Source organism: Arvicola amphibius, chromosome 1 (assembly GCF_903992535.2).
Source record: "Arvicola amphibius chromosome 1, mArvAmp1.2, whole genome shotgun sequence".
Lineage (NCBI taxonomy): Eukaryota > Metazoa > Chordata > Mammalia > Rodentia > Cricetidae > Arvicola > Arvicola amphibius.
The window spans coordinates 82,627,785-82,645,906 of record NC_052047.1 but is presented as its reverse complement, the minus strand read 5'-3'; the positions used below and the strand labels follow the sequence as shown (position 1 = coordinate 82,645,906).

General features: G+C 47.7%; 1 protein-coding gene across 1 annotated transcript in view; it reads left to right on the top strand.

The window, feature by feature from the left end:
• Positions 1-1,689: 1,689 nt before the first annotated feature.
• Positions 1,690-18,122, top strand: part of Cep68 (centrosomal protein 68) — a 28,463-nt gene continuing 12,030 nt past the window's right edge. Inside the window, exons 1-4 of the mRNA XM_038323417.1 lie at positions 1,690-1,806; positions 13,438-13,795; positions 15,671-17,176; positions 17,839-17,961. Coding sequence (XP_038179345.1) covers positions 13,481-13,795; positions 15,671-17,176; positions 17,839-17,961 — 1,944 coding nt within the window. The 5' untranslated portion in view covers positions 1,690-1,806; positions 13,438-13,480. The remainder of the gene's footprint in view (positions 1,807-13,437; positions 13,796-15,670; positions 17,177-17,838; positions 17,962-18,122) is intronic.

Below are 18,122 nucleotides of genomic sequence, written 5' to 3'. Positions count from 1 at the left end.
ATAAAAACTAAAACAAAACTTTAAAAGACTTGAAAGATAATGCAAAATATGACTTGCTTTTGTTCAGAAAGGATCCATGAATACATAAGAGCTAAGACGAATATAGCACAGGAATAAACGTTTCACAAGAAACTGCAACTTCCTGTTTTGGAAGATGTTCAAAGTTTCATTCGTTGGTTCACTTTACTGTTTTGGGTGTGATCATGTGTAAATCCTGATCATCATTAATACTGTCCACATTCGTGTCTGAAAGGCTCAGAAAAGAGCTTACTTATATTAAGACAACCAATAAAAGTGCAATAGGCTCTTCTTATGGTGAGGTTTAGAAACAAGAGTCTTGTGATGTAACTCAGTTGGCTGAGTACTTGCTGAACACATATGAGGCCCCGGGCTCACTGTCCACCAGCACATCAACCAGGCATGGTGGCACACATCTCCAATGGGGACATGGTGGCAGGAGGACCTCAGGAATTCAAGGTCATCCTTGGCTACAAAGTGATTCGAGATTAGTCCAGGCTATGTGAGACCTTGTCAATAATAATAATAATAATAATAATAATAATAATAATAATAAGTAAAGCACACTCAATACAAAAATGAGAAGGGCCACGGGCAAAGGAGGTAGCAGAACACATCTGGTTGAGGTTATCCTGATGTTCAATTGCATTTACAACACTTACTGCTAAACGATTTCTTAGGCCCTTTATTTTTTCCTTTAAACAAGTAACTGGATACATGCTGGTAAATGCTAACTACCCATCTGACATATTTCTGTTCTCACTTTTTTCCTTCTGGGCTGAAGAGTGAACTCAAGGGCTTGCATATGGCAATACACTTTGACTTAAAAAAAAAAATCCAGTACTTAGGAGACAGAGACGAAGGATCAGAAATTCAAAATCAGCCTGAGCTACAATAAAATTTACTCTCATAAAAAACAAAGCCAGATAAAAAGCTGGGCGTGACGGGGTTTGCCCATACTTCCAGTACTAGGGAGGCCGAGGCAGGAGAATGATCGTGAGTTGGAGGCCAGCCTGGCTGTCAAATTTCCCTAAGGTCGTACCAAGCCTCTGAGCTGTCGTGGCAGGTTCAGCCCGGCTCCTTCTCTAACCTCACAGGTCCGCGTGCCCTTGCCCACAGCTGGGCTCCGACATCCGCGGACCATTTGGGGAACCGGCAGGACACCGTGGAAGCCGACTGGGGGGAAGCTCTTCTCCAACCACTGGTGTGGCAGGCTGGGCCTCTCCCTGAGACTGAGGGTCTCCGACCAACCGGGGTCACCGTGCAGCGGGACGCACCACCCACAGCCCGAATCCCACGCGCCGCACAGGCCACGCCCCCGAGTTTTCCACGTGAACGTAGAAGAGAGCTCGAGGCCTGGGACCGCCCTCCCTGCCTCCGCGCGCACGACTGAACCCACGGCGCCCTCCGCCCGCAGCCGACACGAGGAGAGCTCGCGCGCCCAGCCATCGGCGTGGGCATCGGGACCGCCAACCACCCAGCTGGCACGAGCGTCGGGGCGGCGGCGAAAGAAGCTCCGGCCTCCCATAGGCCAGGGCCGCTCAAGGGGCGGGCTCTCGCAGCAGAAGCGGGCTGCGGATTGGGGATGCCTCCTCGCCGAGGGTTCCGATTGGCGGCTACCTCGGGCGTCCTCCGCGGAGGGGCGGTGCGATCGGAGGGCGCGGCGGGCGCTCGCTTCTCCTTCCCGCTAGAGTGCGGGCGCCCGCGGGAGGTAGGCAGTGGCCGCCTGGGACCCCGGCCCAGCTCTCCGGGCCGCTCGGGACGTGCGACGGTTCGTTTCGAAGTGAGGTAACTAGGCCGTAGCCGGCGCGAGTGTCGCGACGCCGAGACTCGAGACCGGGACATCCCGCGCGTGTCTGGGGCTCGGCGTGGGGCCCTGTGCGAGGCTCGCGGCCTGGAGGGCACAAAGGCTGACCGGGGTGGGGGCGCCTCGTGCCTTCGCCTCCATCTTGCGATGGGGAGCGGTGGGGCAGGCAGCGGAGGGTCGGTGCGGCCTGCAGAGCGCGCGGGGCCGCACATCTGGCAGCCGCGCAGCTGTTGCGCGCGTCGACCTTGGTCTCGGGGAATCGGCCGGTCACGGGCGCTCGCAGTCGGGCGGCCACTGCTTCCCTGGCACAGTGAACGCAGCCGAGGAGGAAAGCAAGGGGTCTCTCTCTCTCTCTCTCTCTTTTTAAAAAATTTATCTCGAAGATCTGTCACCTGTAAACCAGTCTCCTCAGCTCAGGGGCACATGCCCCAAACCTAATAGAAGCCCTTTATAATGACCAGGTTCAATTCAGTGTGTTGTTTATAATAAAAACGAGCGGAAAACGGCCAGTTTCAGAGCACTGGGAATTGATGGGGTCGGAGACGCGAAAGGAGATAGTGTGGTACACCCCCCCAACCCCCGACAGGTTGGGACACTTTTGGTTTGAACTTGGTTAAAATAAATACAAGTCACTTCTTAATCTCTCCGGCGGTCTGTGTTCAATTCTCGATCACTTAGGAAGAGTGGAGCGTTAGCTTCACGTCAGGAGAGCTTTTAAAAAGTTTTTCGCTACCCCCACAACTAAAAAACATAACCTTCTCTGAGTAGCCTTTACGGGCCTCCGTTTCGACCGACACATGGCGCTGTATTGTGGTTACCCCAGCCCCCTAGCAGGATGCAAGGTCTGTAAGGGAAGGCAGCCAAAAGAAAACAAGAACAGCAAGTGAAGCCAAAAGTTGAGAAAACAGGAACTTTTTAAAAGCCTTTAAGTTGTTGGATTATTTTTACAGGTTAGGGAAACAACCGAGCTCTCTGAATAGAATCAGATTTCAGTCCCTTTCACGTTACTGATTCTGAATAAGTTAACTTCTCAGTGCCCTAGTTTCCTCATCTATAAAGTGGAATCCAGGCCCCATCACGACCTAAAAAAAAAAAAAGAAAGAAAAGGTGGATAGGTAGAATAATAGTATCAATCCCATGGGTTATAAAGTACTGACATAAAATACCTTATATAAAAAGAATATTTGAAGAGACCTATCAGAGCACTCAGGAGACAGAGGCAGGTGAATCCCTGAGTTTAAGGCCAGTCTGATTTACATAGTACAGGATAGCCAAAGCTTCATAACATAGAGACCCTGTCAAGGTAGCCACCCCCAAAAAAGTGTCACCCTGCCAAAAGTATAGATTTATGCTTCTAAAGTCTTAACATCTATTCAAGCTCAATTAAGTGGGAAACAAATTAAGTGGTTAAGCTTTACAGAGGTGTTATTTATTTTTGAGGCAGAGTCTTTTTAAGTAGCCCAGGCTGGCCTGATTTGGCATCCTCCTAGTGCTGGGGTTATAAGCATAGACCATCATTGCCTGGTTTGGTGAATCATATAACCCAGGCTTGTCTGGAACTAGAGTTGATCCTTCTGCCTCGGCGTCCCAGAGTGTTGGCATTATAGGCCTGGTGCCCAGCTTCAGATACTCGCTCTTAGTCCCTTTCTTGTCATCATGTAATAGCAAAGGGATGGGCTAGATCACTTGTCTGCCTTCTGGTTAAGGTCGATTATAGGACTGAATGTATAGAGAGCCTAATAGGACTGAAAAAAGTCTTGAGGATGAGAGTCACAAAAAAAAAAATTAGAAATAGCACATGAAAGAGTTGTGGATAGCTTGTTGCCTTATATTAGTCTGTTTCATGGAGAAACTGCCGTATTGTCTTCAGAGTTTCTCCCAGGCAGCATGAAAAGTGAAAGAACCCTTTTTGTTTGCTAGGCAGACAGATGTGGAGCATCATCCCGGGAAGTACTGCCTCACTTTGGTTTTCTGTGTCAGGAAACACTGAAACATGTATTTCCTTTCAGCTGTAATTCCCTTTGACATGCCTGTTTCTCTTTAAATTATCTTTTCCTTCCTTACTTGTAGCTCAAAAAAAATCAAGTATGTAATTCTGCTCTTACTGTTCCAAAATTTATCTTGAATCCTCCTAAGGACTCTTACTCTTCCTGGGGGTTCTCTTTCAACTTTGACATTCTGTAGTTAGCCATTAAACACCTGCCGCAAAGGTGAGCTCTTTGAGGTATCTGTTGCACAGGACACACATGTCTGTGCTGCCCTGCACTAGGGTGTAGTCTGCAGTCATAAAACCATTGTAGTTGATCCTTTCTAGGAAGCTGAGACAGGCCTGCTTACTCCCGGGGTGCTCGAGAAACAGACCTGCCTTTAGCAATTTATCTGAAGATCCTACTGTGTAGGTTCTTGATTCCAGCCTCTGAGGGCTTAAGACCAACAAACTTTGAGGTGATGTGGACACCTGGTCCTATTTCACACTTTTTGTTTTGGTTTTCCTTTTTACAGCTGAGTATGACCTCAAACTCAGAGTGGTCCTCCTACCTCAGCCTCCAGATGCCAGAATTATAAACATGAGCCACTGTGGCTGTAGGTCACGCTTGGGCAGGAGATAGGTTTTATTTGACAGTGCTGGGATTGAACAGTGCTTCATTCCATAAAATATTTTCCTTTTGTGTTTAACTTTTAGAATTACTGGTAAATAGATTATTTATTTATTGTTGTTATTGTTGGGGCTCGAACCCAGTCCCCTTGTGTGTATTAAGCATGTGTTCTACACTGAGCTATAGTAAAAGTTTATTTTATTGTGTGTCTGTGTATGATAGTATCTGCCACAGTGCATATGTGGAGGGAGAAGACAGCTTTTGAGAGTCAGCTCTCCTACTGTGAGTTCCTGGGATTCAGGCCTGCATGGCAGGTGCTAGTACCCATTGAGTCATCTTGCTCTTGTTGGTTTCTTTTTGTGAGACAGGGTTTCATTTTTTAGCCCTGGCTAGTCTGGTACTATATAGCCCAGGCTAACCTTGAGTTTCAGCCACTTCTCTGGCCTTATTGAATTCTGGGAAAATGTGTGTGGCCCCATACCTGGCTTATGTTCTTTGTTTATCTATTTTTTGAGACAGGTTCTATATGTAGCCCTGGCTGACCTGGAAATCAATGTGTAGACGAGACTGGCCTGTCTTTGAACTCACAGAGATCTGTCTGCCTCTGCTTCCCTAGTTCTGGGATTATATACTTGTTCTACCATGGTCAGCTAGGTTCTTTGTCTTATTCCTAAAAATTATTTGAGAAATCTAAGATACTAGCCAAATTGGCCAAGCTAGCCTTCAAGTCTATCCTCCTGCATCAGCCTCCTGAGTACTGGGATTATATATAGGGCCTGGAGAGATGTCTAAGTAGTTAGGAATGCTTTTAGAAGACAGGGGTTTGGTTCCTGGGACCTGTGTCAAATGGCTCACAACGCTTTTACCTCAGGGGATCTTCTAGCTTTGATAGGCACACACAGATTTGAGTACATATAGACACATAAATAAGAAATAAAATTTAAATATGTTTTTATTTGTGTTTGTGTTCTGTGTGTGTGCATACCTTAGTGTTCATGTGGAGGTCAGAGAACACCCTGGTATGTTGCTTCTCACCTTCCCCTTGGCTTTAAGACAGTCTCTCTAGTTGGCTGCTCTGAAGCATACCTACTCCAGGCTTACTTGCCCATAAGCTTCCAGGGCCTCTCCTGTCTGTTCTTTCCATTGTCACAGAAGTGCTAGAATGACACGCACCACCATGTCCTGCTTCTATGTGCGTTCCAAGGTCCAGTCTCTGGTGGCCAGGCTTATTTACAACTATTTACTTGGTGAACTATTTCTCTGGCCTTCATATGTGTGTGTGTATAATTTTTTTTGGATTAAGACTTTTTTCTTAATGTGTGTGTCTGCTTGTCTGTATGAATATTATGTGAGTACAGGTGCCCATCAAGGTCAGATGAGGGTGTCGGATTCTCTGGAACTGGAATTGCAAGCCACTATGAGATGCCCAAAGTGGGCACTGGAAACCAAACCCAGGTCCTCTTGCAAGAGCAGCAAATTCTCTTAACCGCTGAGTCACTTCTCCAACCCCTGTAACAAGATTCCATTTTGAAGATTTATGCCTTCATGTTTGTAAGTTTGCTGAGTATATGCCAAGTGCCCATGGAGGCCAGGAGAGGGCATTGGATCTCCTGGAACTGGTTCCGGTTCACAGCTGGATGGTTGTGAGCCACCATGTAGGTGCTGAGAACTGAACCCAGTTCTCAGAAAATAAGAAATGAGGTAATATTATAATCTCAAATTTTTTTTCTTAATGGAATCAGGGCTAAAGAGATGGCTCAGAGATTAAGGGCACTGTATCGTAGTTCTAGAAGACACAGATTCAGCACCCAGCACCCACCAGAGCTCACAACCAAGGGCAGTAAGTACTCTTAACCTCATCAGCGTTCCAGTAACAGGATTTCTAATAAAGCAATTGAGACAGAAAGATCGAAAGGAAACCACATAGCTTGGAGAGTAACACAATAAGGGAGTAGAGTCTAGCACAGTTTTTTAGGTGGGACTTTCTCTGAAAGAGGACAGAATGGAAGAGTTTCCAGGGCCCTAGAGGAACCTGCGGGTCTCTACAGATCACTGTATGGGGAGGCCAGGGGGTCAGGGTACTTCAATGTTTGTCCTCACTTTCTCACTTGCCTGTTGGCTGGCAGACTAGAATTACCCAAGTCTCACAGCAAAGTCGGTGTCCTATCAGAAGTCTGCAGTGGCTTTGGAGACATGAAACTACCAATCTGTAATGAGCTTCGCTGAGTTCTGGACTACCTACACAACAATGCTGAGGGCTGACATCTCATCAACAGGTTCAAGTTCTGCCCCTGGAGCAAAGCAGAAAAACTGCTTCTACTGTTAGCTGAAGCAGGTCCCACAGGCTACGGGGCTGTGGTTTACAGGACCTGCTCCTACTCCACCAGGCTTCTGTAATCACAGCACTAAGTTCAAGGCCAGCAAAGGGAGCAAGGCAAGCTGATTCAACTGGTAAAGGCCTGTCACCAAGTCTGATGATTTGAGTTCAATCCCCAGGACCCAAATGGAGGAAGGAGAGAAATGCTCTCACAAATCGTTCTCTTACCACCATAGGCACATGCACCAACTCTGACCCCCACACGAAATAAATGGCTGATGTGATGGCGATCCCTGGGGAGAGTGAGGAATGGCTATGAGCAACAGATACTGAATATGCCTATGAAATTTTCCTTTTTAAAATTTATTGTAGAAGTTTTACTTTTGTTTTGTGAGTATTTTGCTTCAATGTATGTCTGCATCATGTAAGTAGAACCTAAGTAAGTAATCCATAAGTGTTAAACCTCGAAGCCACGAGCCCTGCTGTCCGGTTTTCCTCTCTTGCCCGTTAGACACGATCTGCACTGGTATTTGTGGTATTTCTCTCTGTACCTGTGTGTCCTGTGAGGTTTCACGGAGGCCCCAGACTGAAAGGGGCATCTGTGCCAGCACAGGTGGCTGTCAGGGCCCATAGGTGCAGGGGTAGCACTTGTCAGAGCGGAACTGCTGACACTTTGGATAAATGTAATTGTTTCCAAGGGAATTGTGATTTGAAGAACCATTGCAGGAATTTTTTTCTTTTCTTCTTTTTTTCTTCAGAGAATTGCTCTTGGTGAATTATTCATCTATTTGAATAAGTTAGACAGAAGTGAAACAGTGCCCCATCTCCCACTTGCCAGTCCTCGCCTATTTGCTCTAAACAGGAATGAGTGGGAAGAAGCCAAACAGCTGGAACAAGCTTGCTTGAGGGTGACACAGCAGATACAGGAAAGATCAGGTGTCCCCTAGTGTTAGCATATACATGGTGCTGAACATAGTTTTACTATGGGACAGGACAAGAGAAAGCCACTGGGTTACTCCTAATGCTATCTGGCAGATCCTATGACCTCTACAGGTTCCGGAGACTAATTGAGGAGTTGAGTGGTGAATTTTAGTGGGCCCTGGAAGATGTTAAAGCATGGGTGGCCCCTCGGTTGGCAGTTCTGTGTTGTACAGGACTTTCTCAGAAAAAGGGGCAGAGTTCACTGTTTATTTTCTATGCTGGCAGTGGCGGAGATCATGGTACCCCTGCAAAGGAAAGCTGCTTGTGTGGATTGGATCCTACTCAAGAAAGGCTGTGCAGGCATCTGGAGGGGCAAGGCTACTCAAGCCTTTGGAACCCGAAGTATTTCATAATGGGCTCCAGATGCCAGCTCCCATGAAGCTAGCTGCAGGAGTTGGTGTTTGCCCTGCTATGTTTGGTCTTTGTTTGATCGTATTCCTTGCTGTCCCCCAATTCTTTCTTTTGGGAATGGGAATGTGTATATTATATCATTGTGTACTGGAAGTATAGAACATCGGTTTTAGTCGTACAGGAGCTTACAGGTGATTTGCTGAGTTTCAGAAGAGAATCAACACACACATAGACACACACGAATGTTTTGCCTGCATGTATGTCTGTATACCACATGCATGCCTGTGGAGGCCAGAAAAGATAATCAGATCCCTGGGACTGGAGTTAAAGATGGTTGTGAGCCATCACATAGATGCTGGGAATTGAACCTGGGTCTTCTTTAAGAGAAGTGGTGCATGCCTTTAATCCCAGCACCTGGGAGGCAGAGGCAGGCAGATCTCTGTGAGTTCGAGGCCAGCCTGGTCTACAGAGCAAGTTCCAGAACAGGCTCCAAAGCTACAGAGAAACCCAGTCTTGAAAACAAAAAACAAACAAACAAAAAACAACAAATAAAAGAGGGCAGTCAGTGCTCTTCAGCAGAGGAGCCATCCCTCCGCCCTAGCAGGCGCACGGTTAAAAACTGTTGGAATTGTTAGAGTGGGTATTGTGTGTTGGACTGAATGTATTTTGCATAATGAGATGGCTGTGAACAGTTAAGTGTGTTTGTGAGTTAGGATGGTTACTGTGGTCAACCTGACAGGATATGGAATCATGTAGAAAACAGTCTTCTGGGTGTGCCTATACGGATTATTAGGATTATTAGATAAGGCTAATTGAGGTGGGGTGCCCCCTTAACTATGGCTAGGTACCAGATGGATGAGCAGGAAGGGAACTGGACTGCTGTTGCTCCTCCTTTCTACTCCCTGCTGCGGGAGCAGTCTAGCAGCAGCCCAGGGTTCTCCTGCACCGCCTGCCCCACTGGGACAGACCACACTCTTGACCTCTGAGCCAAAATAAACCCAACCTCCTAGGCCACTTTTGTCAAACATTTTGTCCCAGCAACAAGACAAGTGACTAACGCAGGAGAGAACATGGTTTATTGGGCAGACTAATAAATGAAGTTGTAAAGAATTTGAGTCTGCAAACTGGAACAATAACCACCCATACAGTGCTGTTTCGGTGAAAATCTTGAACATCAGGCCTTTTTAAAAAGAAAACTCTTAAACATTAATTTTCTGCAGCCAGATCACTCTCACATCCTAACCCTAGAATCTTGTGCACCCTGTGGAGTCAGGCTCAGAGCTGTGTGACTCCAGACCCAAGCTCTTGAGGAACCAAACAAGGATCAAGTGAGAAAACAAACCAGAAGGCACCCAGAACAGCTGAGGGTGGAGAATAGGGAGCAGAGTGCTCAAGTTCAGAGGAGGATTTTCATGGAGCCACATCCTCCCCTTGTGGCTCTTTGAAAAATTGCACATATTATTATTTGTATGTATGTATATGTGTCTGCGTGTGAGAGCATGCACATGTACATGAAGAAATCAGATCTGGAGCTGGAGTTGCAGGTAGTTGTGAGCTGCTGGACATTGGTACTGGGAAGAGAACTTGGGTCCTCTTGAAGGTGAGACAGCACTGCTGAGGTGGGTGTGAACGCTCACATGCCATGGTGGTGTGCGGAGGCACAGGACATTTTACAGTTGTTCCTTTCTTCCCACCATGTGGTTCGGGCTTGAACTCTGCTCCGAATGTCAGACTTTACCTGCTGTCTTAGTTACTGTTCCATTGCTATGAAGAGACACTATGACCAAGGCAGCTTATAAAAGAACACATTTAATTGATGGCTTACTTACTGTTCCAGAAAGTACATCCATGACTCTCATGGTGGGAATCATGTAGCAGGCAGGCAAACATGGCACTGGAGCAGCAGCTGAGAGCTTATATCTGAACCAGAAATTGGAGGCAGGGAAAGAGTGTGACTGGACTTGGCATGGACTTTTGAAAGCTCAAAACCCACCTCCAGTGACATTCTTCCTCCTTAACAAGGCCACACCTCCTAATCCTTCCCAAATGGTTACACCAACTAGGAGGCAAGCACTCAGATCCTTCTGTGAGGGCCATTCTCAGTCAGACCCCACAGCTGGATAACAGAGGGCCTCTGACTACTTAGTTAGCCTGCTTAGGATTCCGCCTCCTGCCGTCTCCTCAGCAGCCTTTGAGAGCTCTCGTAGCTCTCCATGCTGCCCTCCCTAGAGCAAGTTTGAAACCCTTTGTGAATAATGACTTCCAGGCAAGACAGAAATTTTAAAAACTTGTCATTGAACCAAAGTGGGGGCATTGAGATGCCTCATCCGGTAAAGAAAGGCATTTGTTGCCAAGTCTGATAACCTGAGTTTGATCCCTGGAAGCCCACACGACAGAAGGAGAGAACAGACTCTGACATATTGTCCTCTGACCTCCATGTATGGCATGGCATGGCATATGCATCTGTACACATCCATACATGATGCATCCATACATGCAGAAGTACTTTTTTTTTTTTTTAAGATATTTGATTCTTGCCTTACTCAGCTTTATTTCACTGCAGAACCAAGTCTTAACACCATTCTTGTTAGGGGCATAATGGAGCTGTGACCCTTGAGAGTTTCTAGAATTGAAGGAAGAAGTAACAGTCAGAAGTGATAGGTAGGTTGTCTTCATCCTAAATTTTCCAGCTGATAGGGTCAGCTGTAGTTACCAGAACTGATGCGGGGCTGGAGAGATGGATGATTCAGCAGTTAGTGCTTGCTAATCTTCAGAGGACCCAAGTTCTATCCCCAGTACCCTTTAACTCTAGCTCCAGGAGAGCTGATGTCTTCTGGTTTCTGTGGGCCCACACTTGTGCACACACACACATACACACACATACATATGCACGTACACAAAAATAATATGTGCAATTTTTCAAAGAGCCACAAGGGGAGGATGTGGCTCCATGAAAATCCTCCTCTGAACTTGAGCACTCTGCTCCCTATTCTCCACCCTCAACTGCTCTGGGTGCCCTCTGGTTTGTTTTCTCACTTGATCCTTGTTTGGTTCCTCAAGAGCTTGGGTCTGAACCTGACTCCACAGCGTGCACAAGATTCTAGGGCTGGGCTATGAGGGCAGTCTGGCTTTACCTGTCACCCCATTAATAGAGCTGATTTAGTGGATTTAGTCTCCCCTTTTCACTGCCTCGTGTGTCCATCATGGTTAAAGAAAATGCATTTCTCAGCCGGGCGGTGGTGGCGCACGCCTTTAATCCCAGCACTCGGGAGGCAGAGGCAGGCGGATCTCTGTGAGTTCGAGGCCAGCCTGGTCTACAAGAGCTAGTTCCAGGACAGGCTCTAAAAAAGCTGCAGAGAAACCCTGTCTCGAAAAACCAAAAAAAAGAAAAAAGAAAAAAAAAAAGAAAATGCATTTCTCTTAACAAGAGGACTGCTCTTTGATCCAGGATATACCAGAAGCTGCCCTGTTCAGCACTTTAATAACAAAGGTGTATGTGTGGGGATATTTGTGTTTGTATATGTAGCATATGATAAGAGTCATACTCGAAAACTAACAGCACTGCTTGCCTGTGTTTGCAGGACTGTTCAGTGGTAAATACTTGGCTTGTTTTTTGTTTGTTTTGTTTTTTGGTCAGGGTTTCTCTGTGTAGCTTTGGAGCCTGTCCTGGAACTCTCTAGACCAGGCTGGCTTCCAACTCACAGAGATCCATCTGCCTCCGCCTCCGCCTCTGCCTCCAAAGTGCTGGGATTAAAGGTGTGCGCAACCATCGCCAGGCGATACTTTCCTTGTTATATGAAAGGTTAGGTGCTGTTTCTACCAGAAAAGGAAAACAGGGCAGAGCCCGATTAACCAGTGAAGGAGCTGGTGTTTAGAAGAGCAAGCTGATTGCGTTTACAGTCCATGCTTTTCTCTGAAGTCACCTTAGAATGGCCCGGAGCCCCATGTGCCGGGTTAGGGAGGAGTAGAAATGTCCTATTCTACCTGGGTTGCATTTCCTGGTATTGAAACCAAGCAGGACGAGCCTGATGTGGACCGCTCTACCCCACTTGGGAGCTTCCTATGCTGCCACCACAACTTCCTTTTCCACACTTTGCCTCTAGTCTCTGGGGGAAATAAGGCTATTCCTGCCCAGGTTTGAATCTTGAGGTTGGTCCTGGTGCTCCGCAGGTGGCTCCCTGTCCACTTGTCCCCATTTCCATGTCCATTCAGGTCAGACTTCTGTCTATCATCCCACCAGTGCCCAAGCCTGCTGATGCCAGCTTGCCTTAGATCTTCTGTAGATGCAGCTGGTTCTTCCCTTTCTTTCCTCAGCTGCCCCCTCACCATGACTCTGCCTGGTGTTCTCTCCTTTCTCTCATGAACTTGTTATTACCTGGCTTTCCATGGCTTCCTGAAGCTGCCAGGATCAGCTTATACCAAGACAGCCTGAGAAGGGGTGCTGATCTGTTTCTGGTCATTGGTCATCATTGGATCAAAAGCCTCACCTGGTCCACAGTCTGGGTGTGGTTCCTATTCCCACAGTCTCCTCCCACCAAGAATAGTTAAAAGCATCCTCTTGAGCCCAGTAGAAACCCAGGCGTACCTGAACTTCGTCTCCTCCAGGGTAGAAGGGACAAGACGCAAGTTGCTGACTGACAAGCCATTAACATAAAAGAACCACTTGAGGGGAGGGTGTGCATGGCAAAGACCAGCTGAACACCTCAGTGAGGTTGGGTAGAGAGGCAGCATATGCAGGGCCCAAGTCCTGTCTCTGAAATTACATCTGTGCTGCACACTGAAGCAAGGCCTTGTGCTTCACCTGGGTGAGCTTGGTAATCACAAGAGGGCTTTGTGAAGCCATCCTTCCCTCTGGTCTGTCCATGTGTAATGTCCAGAACAGCACATGGGAACCTAGTCAGTGAAAAGAATGGCCCTAGGAAATAATGCCCTGTGCTGAGATTTGCAGAACCAAGTATCTCCTGAGCAGGCAGTTAGGATGAGATGTGTCACTTGTGAGAAGGAGCCCGCTGACCTGCACTCACCCTTCTCCCGTGTAAGTCTCCTCTCCCGTCAGCTTTTAGGCAAGGAATGTGTGCCTTCCACCCAGGTCAGCTGGCTTACAACACTTTTTTTGTCTTCTGTTGCCTTGGTTTTGACCTTGTGCAGTAGCCTGTACAAGCCTTTGGTTTGGTCACACCTTTCCCGTCTCTACTGAGGCATCTCTGTGAAAGGATCTCGGCTGAGGGAAATCCATACCTTGACACTCCCCCAAGGAAGTGGTCACTGTTCTTTTGACCAGAAAAGTCTGTCTTTACTTAAAGTCAAGGTTTTTTTCAGGACACATGAAAAAAATTATTTTTCTCTCTGCTTTCCTTGTTTTGTAGGTTCCTGAAGGCTTCAGGGGAAACCCAATTTAGGGAAGACTCAATGGCTCTAGGTGAAGATGTGGCTGAGACAGACGCCTCTGTCAACACGAAGGTCCCATCCTGTGGCAGGTGGAACTCTGGGGAACAGGAGCTGCTGCCCCCAGGGCTCGAGCCACAGCAACCCCTGCATCTGGAAGTTGAGAGAGGGCCACTGTGGAGGGCTGAGGCTGGCCCTGACTGCATCTCTGGAGTTTTCTTGTCACAGGCCCACGTTGCCAGCAGAGAACCAGTAGCAGATAGGTCTAAACCTACCCTCAGAGGCCCACTTCCTTCTGCCAGCATGGGGACTGGAGACCTTCACTCAGCGGGAGGCCACGTAAGTACTGAGGAGTTGAAGCTGAAACTGAGCCAGGGCATCCTTTGGGTGTGCACCGCATTTTCTTGACGGTTACTCCCTGACCACCACTACAAGGTGGGAGTCGTGGGATCCTGTTTCACAGGTTCACTTGGAGGGCTGGGCCTTGAAGTCAGCAGGGGGTTTTGTGCTGTGTCTCTCCTGTTCAGAGTCACTGGGGACTTCTTTTTTTTTTTTTTTTTTTTTAAATATTTGTTTATTTATTATGTATACAATATTCTGTCTGTATGTATGCCTGAAGGCCAGAAGAGGGCACCAGACCCCATTGCAGATGGTTGTGAGCCACCATGTGGTTGCTGGGAATTGAACTCAGGACCTTTGGAAGAGCAGGCAATGCTCTTAACCTCTGAGCCATCTCTCCAGCCCCACTGGGGACTTCTTAAGGACAGTTTGAGGTTCATCAGGAGCCTGCTGACCAGAGGACTAGGATCAGGGCTCTCTTAATGAGGGACCCTCATCCTGCTTCTGATTTGGTAATCTGAAAGCTTCTAGGGGACTTGGTAGGGGATTCCCAGATTAAATCCTCTTGGGACTTGTCAGAACCCTGAAGCTCCTTTAATGGGCAGCAGTGCCTCTGGCCTCCATGACTGGAGATTATATGAGAGCCATGTTCTAAGGCCAAAGGCAAGTCTCTGAATCTTTTTTTTTTTTTCCTTTTTTTTTTTTTTTTTTTTTTTTTTTGGTTTTTCGAGACAGGGTTTCTCTGCAGCTTTTTTAGAGCCTGTCCTGGAACTAGCTCTTGTAGACCAGGCTGGCCTCGAACTCACAGAAGTCTCTGAATCTTTTAAGTCCTTGTAGTAGGAGAACGATCAGTGATCTGCTCCTCCTGCCTCTGGCAACGTCATGTTCAATCTACCGAGGTCCAGGGACAGCTTTGATTTGTGCATTGTGTCTGGCTGCTCTCTCTCCTTGGAGCCCTGTCCTGGGAGAAGGCTCTGCGCATGACTGTGAGAGAACAACACCTGTTGATAGCAAGGGTCAAGAGGGGGCTCTGGCACCTGTAAATCATGTTTGGTGGGTCAAGAAGCAAATCAGCAAGCCCAGAAGTGCGTGTTTCTTAAAAGAGGTTGTGGTTTCTGTTCTTATGCCTGCTAATGAGGGGCTCTTAGTGTTTTCTCAATGCCTCCTTAGGGAGGCAGTGCTGGTGCTATGTCCATTCCCCAGGGCAGGGAGGGAAGGCTCTTGTTGTACTTCTGGAACAAGTAGGAGTTCAGTCTGGTTCTGAAGTCCTTGTGTTAGTTATTGTCTTCCTCTGGAGTGAGTTATTCCCTGAGATTAAAAGTCCGGAGTAAAGAAACGGAGGGACTCATTTTGTAAGAGTGCCCCCTGGTGGAGCCTGCTGGATCTCCTGTCAGTGATGGTGATTGATGGAGGGCTTATTCGCTTGATGGGGACCCATCATCAGAGAAGAGGCATTGATTTCCAGCTTAGCATGCAAAACTGTCATGGTTTCTGCTCTCACAAAGTTAATGACTTAACTTCTGAAAAGATGGGTTCAGGATCAGTTGTCGGAGAGTTCCCAGGGTAGGATGAGTATTGGTACTAACCACTAGCAGCAGGAGCCTTGAAATCTTGCCTGAATACTCCTCTGGGCACACAAGCAAATCTGTGTATCCATCTATCTTTCTTTCTTTCCATTTTTGTTTGTTTGTTTTGTCTTCTTAGATAAGTATACTAAGTAATAGGTTTTACCATAGGATCCTTAGACCTACTTTATTTTCATTGATATCTCCCCCCCCCCACACACACACACATTCCTCCTTCTACCTTAACTGGTCTTTAAAAAAAAACTTTGCTTATTTTCACCTCAGCTTTTGCTTTTTCCCCTTGTTGTAGACAGAGGAAAACAAACTTCCTGCCTCCCAGGACCTGTATCAGAGGGTTAAAGTCCTTGGAACTATAACTGTGTGCTCAGGACATGATGCTGACAGTGAAGACAACCAGTCCCCAGTTGAGTCACCTCAAGTTCTGGGCCTTAGCCAGCAACCTCACGTCTCAAGTTTCCCTCTCCTATCACAATGGAAGACCACGGTGAGCCCAGGTGCTCCTCAGCTCTCTAGCGGAAGCATCTCTGCCTCCTCCGTGGGCAACAGTCTCCAAGATCACCAGGAGAAGGCAGAGCCTCAAAGTAGCTCCTTTGCCAAGATCTCCTCTCAGGAGTTTATTGTACCCCACGGAGCCCCCTCTGTGGTGGGGTCAGAGCCTCAGTCCCTGTGGTCACCACAGCCTGGGGTCCCTGGGGGTAATGCTACTGGCCTGGGTAAGAGACAGCTCTCCTTTCAGGCAGAGTACTGGGCCTGTGTGCTGCCAAACTCTCTACCTCCCTCTCCCAACCGCGATTCCCCACTCTGGAACCCAAATAAAGAGTATGAAGATCTGCTTGACTACACTTACCCACTGAGGCCTGGGCCTCAGCTCCCAAAGCAACTTGAGAGTCATGTACTGGCTGACCCTGTCATGCAGGACTCAGGTGTAGATCTGGACAGTTTCTCTGTCTCTGCAGCAAGTACTCTCAAGTCACCCACTAACATCTCACACAATTGCTTATCAGCAGAAGTGCCTGCCCTGCCATTTTCTGGAGCCAGGGAGCCATGCCTTAAGCGTTGGCCCTTGGGAGTATCCCAGAAACAGGATGGCATAAGCCTGGCATCTTGGAAGCAGCTTGCATCAACCCCTAGAGCCTCAGGTACCAAGGATACTTCTTGTGAGAACAGAGAGGCAGCCCCAAGGGACACAAAGAACTATCCACCTATAGGCAAGAACCTCAGTGTGGGTTCTCCCCAGCTGAGAACAAAGGAGAGGGGCCCGCCCTTTCCCAGACTAGAGAGGGAGAAGAGAGCCTGCCGGAACGTTGGGCATCCCGCCTTTGTGAAGCCTGGGTGGACATCAGAAGAGGAGATAGAAAGTGAGGATGAGTACCTTGCCTTGCCCACGAGGCTGACTCAGGCTTCTAGTCTGATGTCCTACTTAGGTTCCATGCCCACCCTCGTGAACCAACCCCCCGGGGCTGCTGAGGAGCACAGTTCACTGGAAGTCTCAGACAGTGATGGGTCAGCTTCCCCCACATTGGACTCCAGCCATAGGCAGCATCCTTCTGGTGCTACCTTCCAAGGGCCTGTGGTCCAGAACCCCTGCTTCGTGGACTCTATCCATCTCAAAGACTCCTCAGGCAAAAATAGTGTGATGAGCAGCCAGGCCCTCGGGGTCTCTTATGGACTGCTGAAAACTCACCCCTCCATGCAAGCTGCGTCGGACAGGTGGTCGTTCTCAGAGCCAGCTGCTGGAGAGAGGCTTCCCAGGAACACAGGGCAGGGGAAAGCGTCACTGGTGCAATGTGTGCAGGTAAAGATGCTCAGCAAGAAGAAGCTTCTAGAATAAGTGTTATTTCCCCAGCCCACCACCAGCATGTCTCAGCACCTCCAACACACATATCTCCAAAATAGAGGTATTGTTCTCCTTTAGTGGTTGTAAGAAAGTGACAGAGAAATTAGGTAACATGAAGCACCAATATTATGTGTGCCTCGGTGATACGAAGCTGATATGCAGTTTTCAGTTGGGTCAGGTAGTTCTAATCCTGATCATGTAACAGCTGTTTTGAATAGAAAGTTTAGTGGTTGGCAACAGCTCTGGTCCGAGAACTAGCCCACATGGCATGCTTGTTCTTCTGGGCTCACCCTGTTCCTCCACAGTTCCATTCTCACCTTCAGGACTGTGTTCTGAGCCTGTTAGTGTTGGTGTCATTGCCGAATGAGGGGAGACACAGCCAAGTATGGCATTCGTTGTCCTGGCCGGGAGAAGTATGGAGTCATGGGGTAGAGGTGAAGACAAATGACCCTGTGAGAGAGAACTCTAGAAGGACATCTGTATCCTAACATGCTGCTGTTTGTAGCCTTTGGACAAGGACAACAGCAGCTCACTCAGATGCACCATGTGGACTTTGTGGTACTGGGCCCTGAGCATGGTAGGCAGACTTCCTCCAGCTACGTGTGTTCTTATCTCTACAGACATTTTGTTGTCAGCTGGAAGAGCTCATCTGCTGGTTGTATAATGTCACAGATGTTGCTGACCTCAGTGCTCCACCCAGTTCCACTCTGACGGGTCTCAAGTCTTCTCTGCAGCTTTACCGGGTAATGTGTGGTCCTGGCTCCTGGCTTGCTCACCCATGAAACTGGTGGTTAAATCACTTCTTACAAAATAAAATCTCAAATAACTGGAATCTTGTAGCTCAGCTGACTATTTTATCTGAATATATCTAATCAAGACACCTTTTTTAAATTCCAAATTTTGA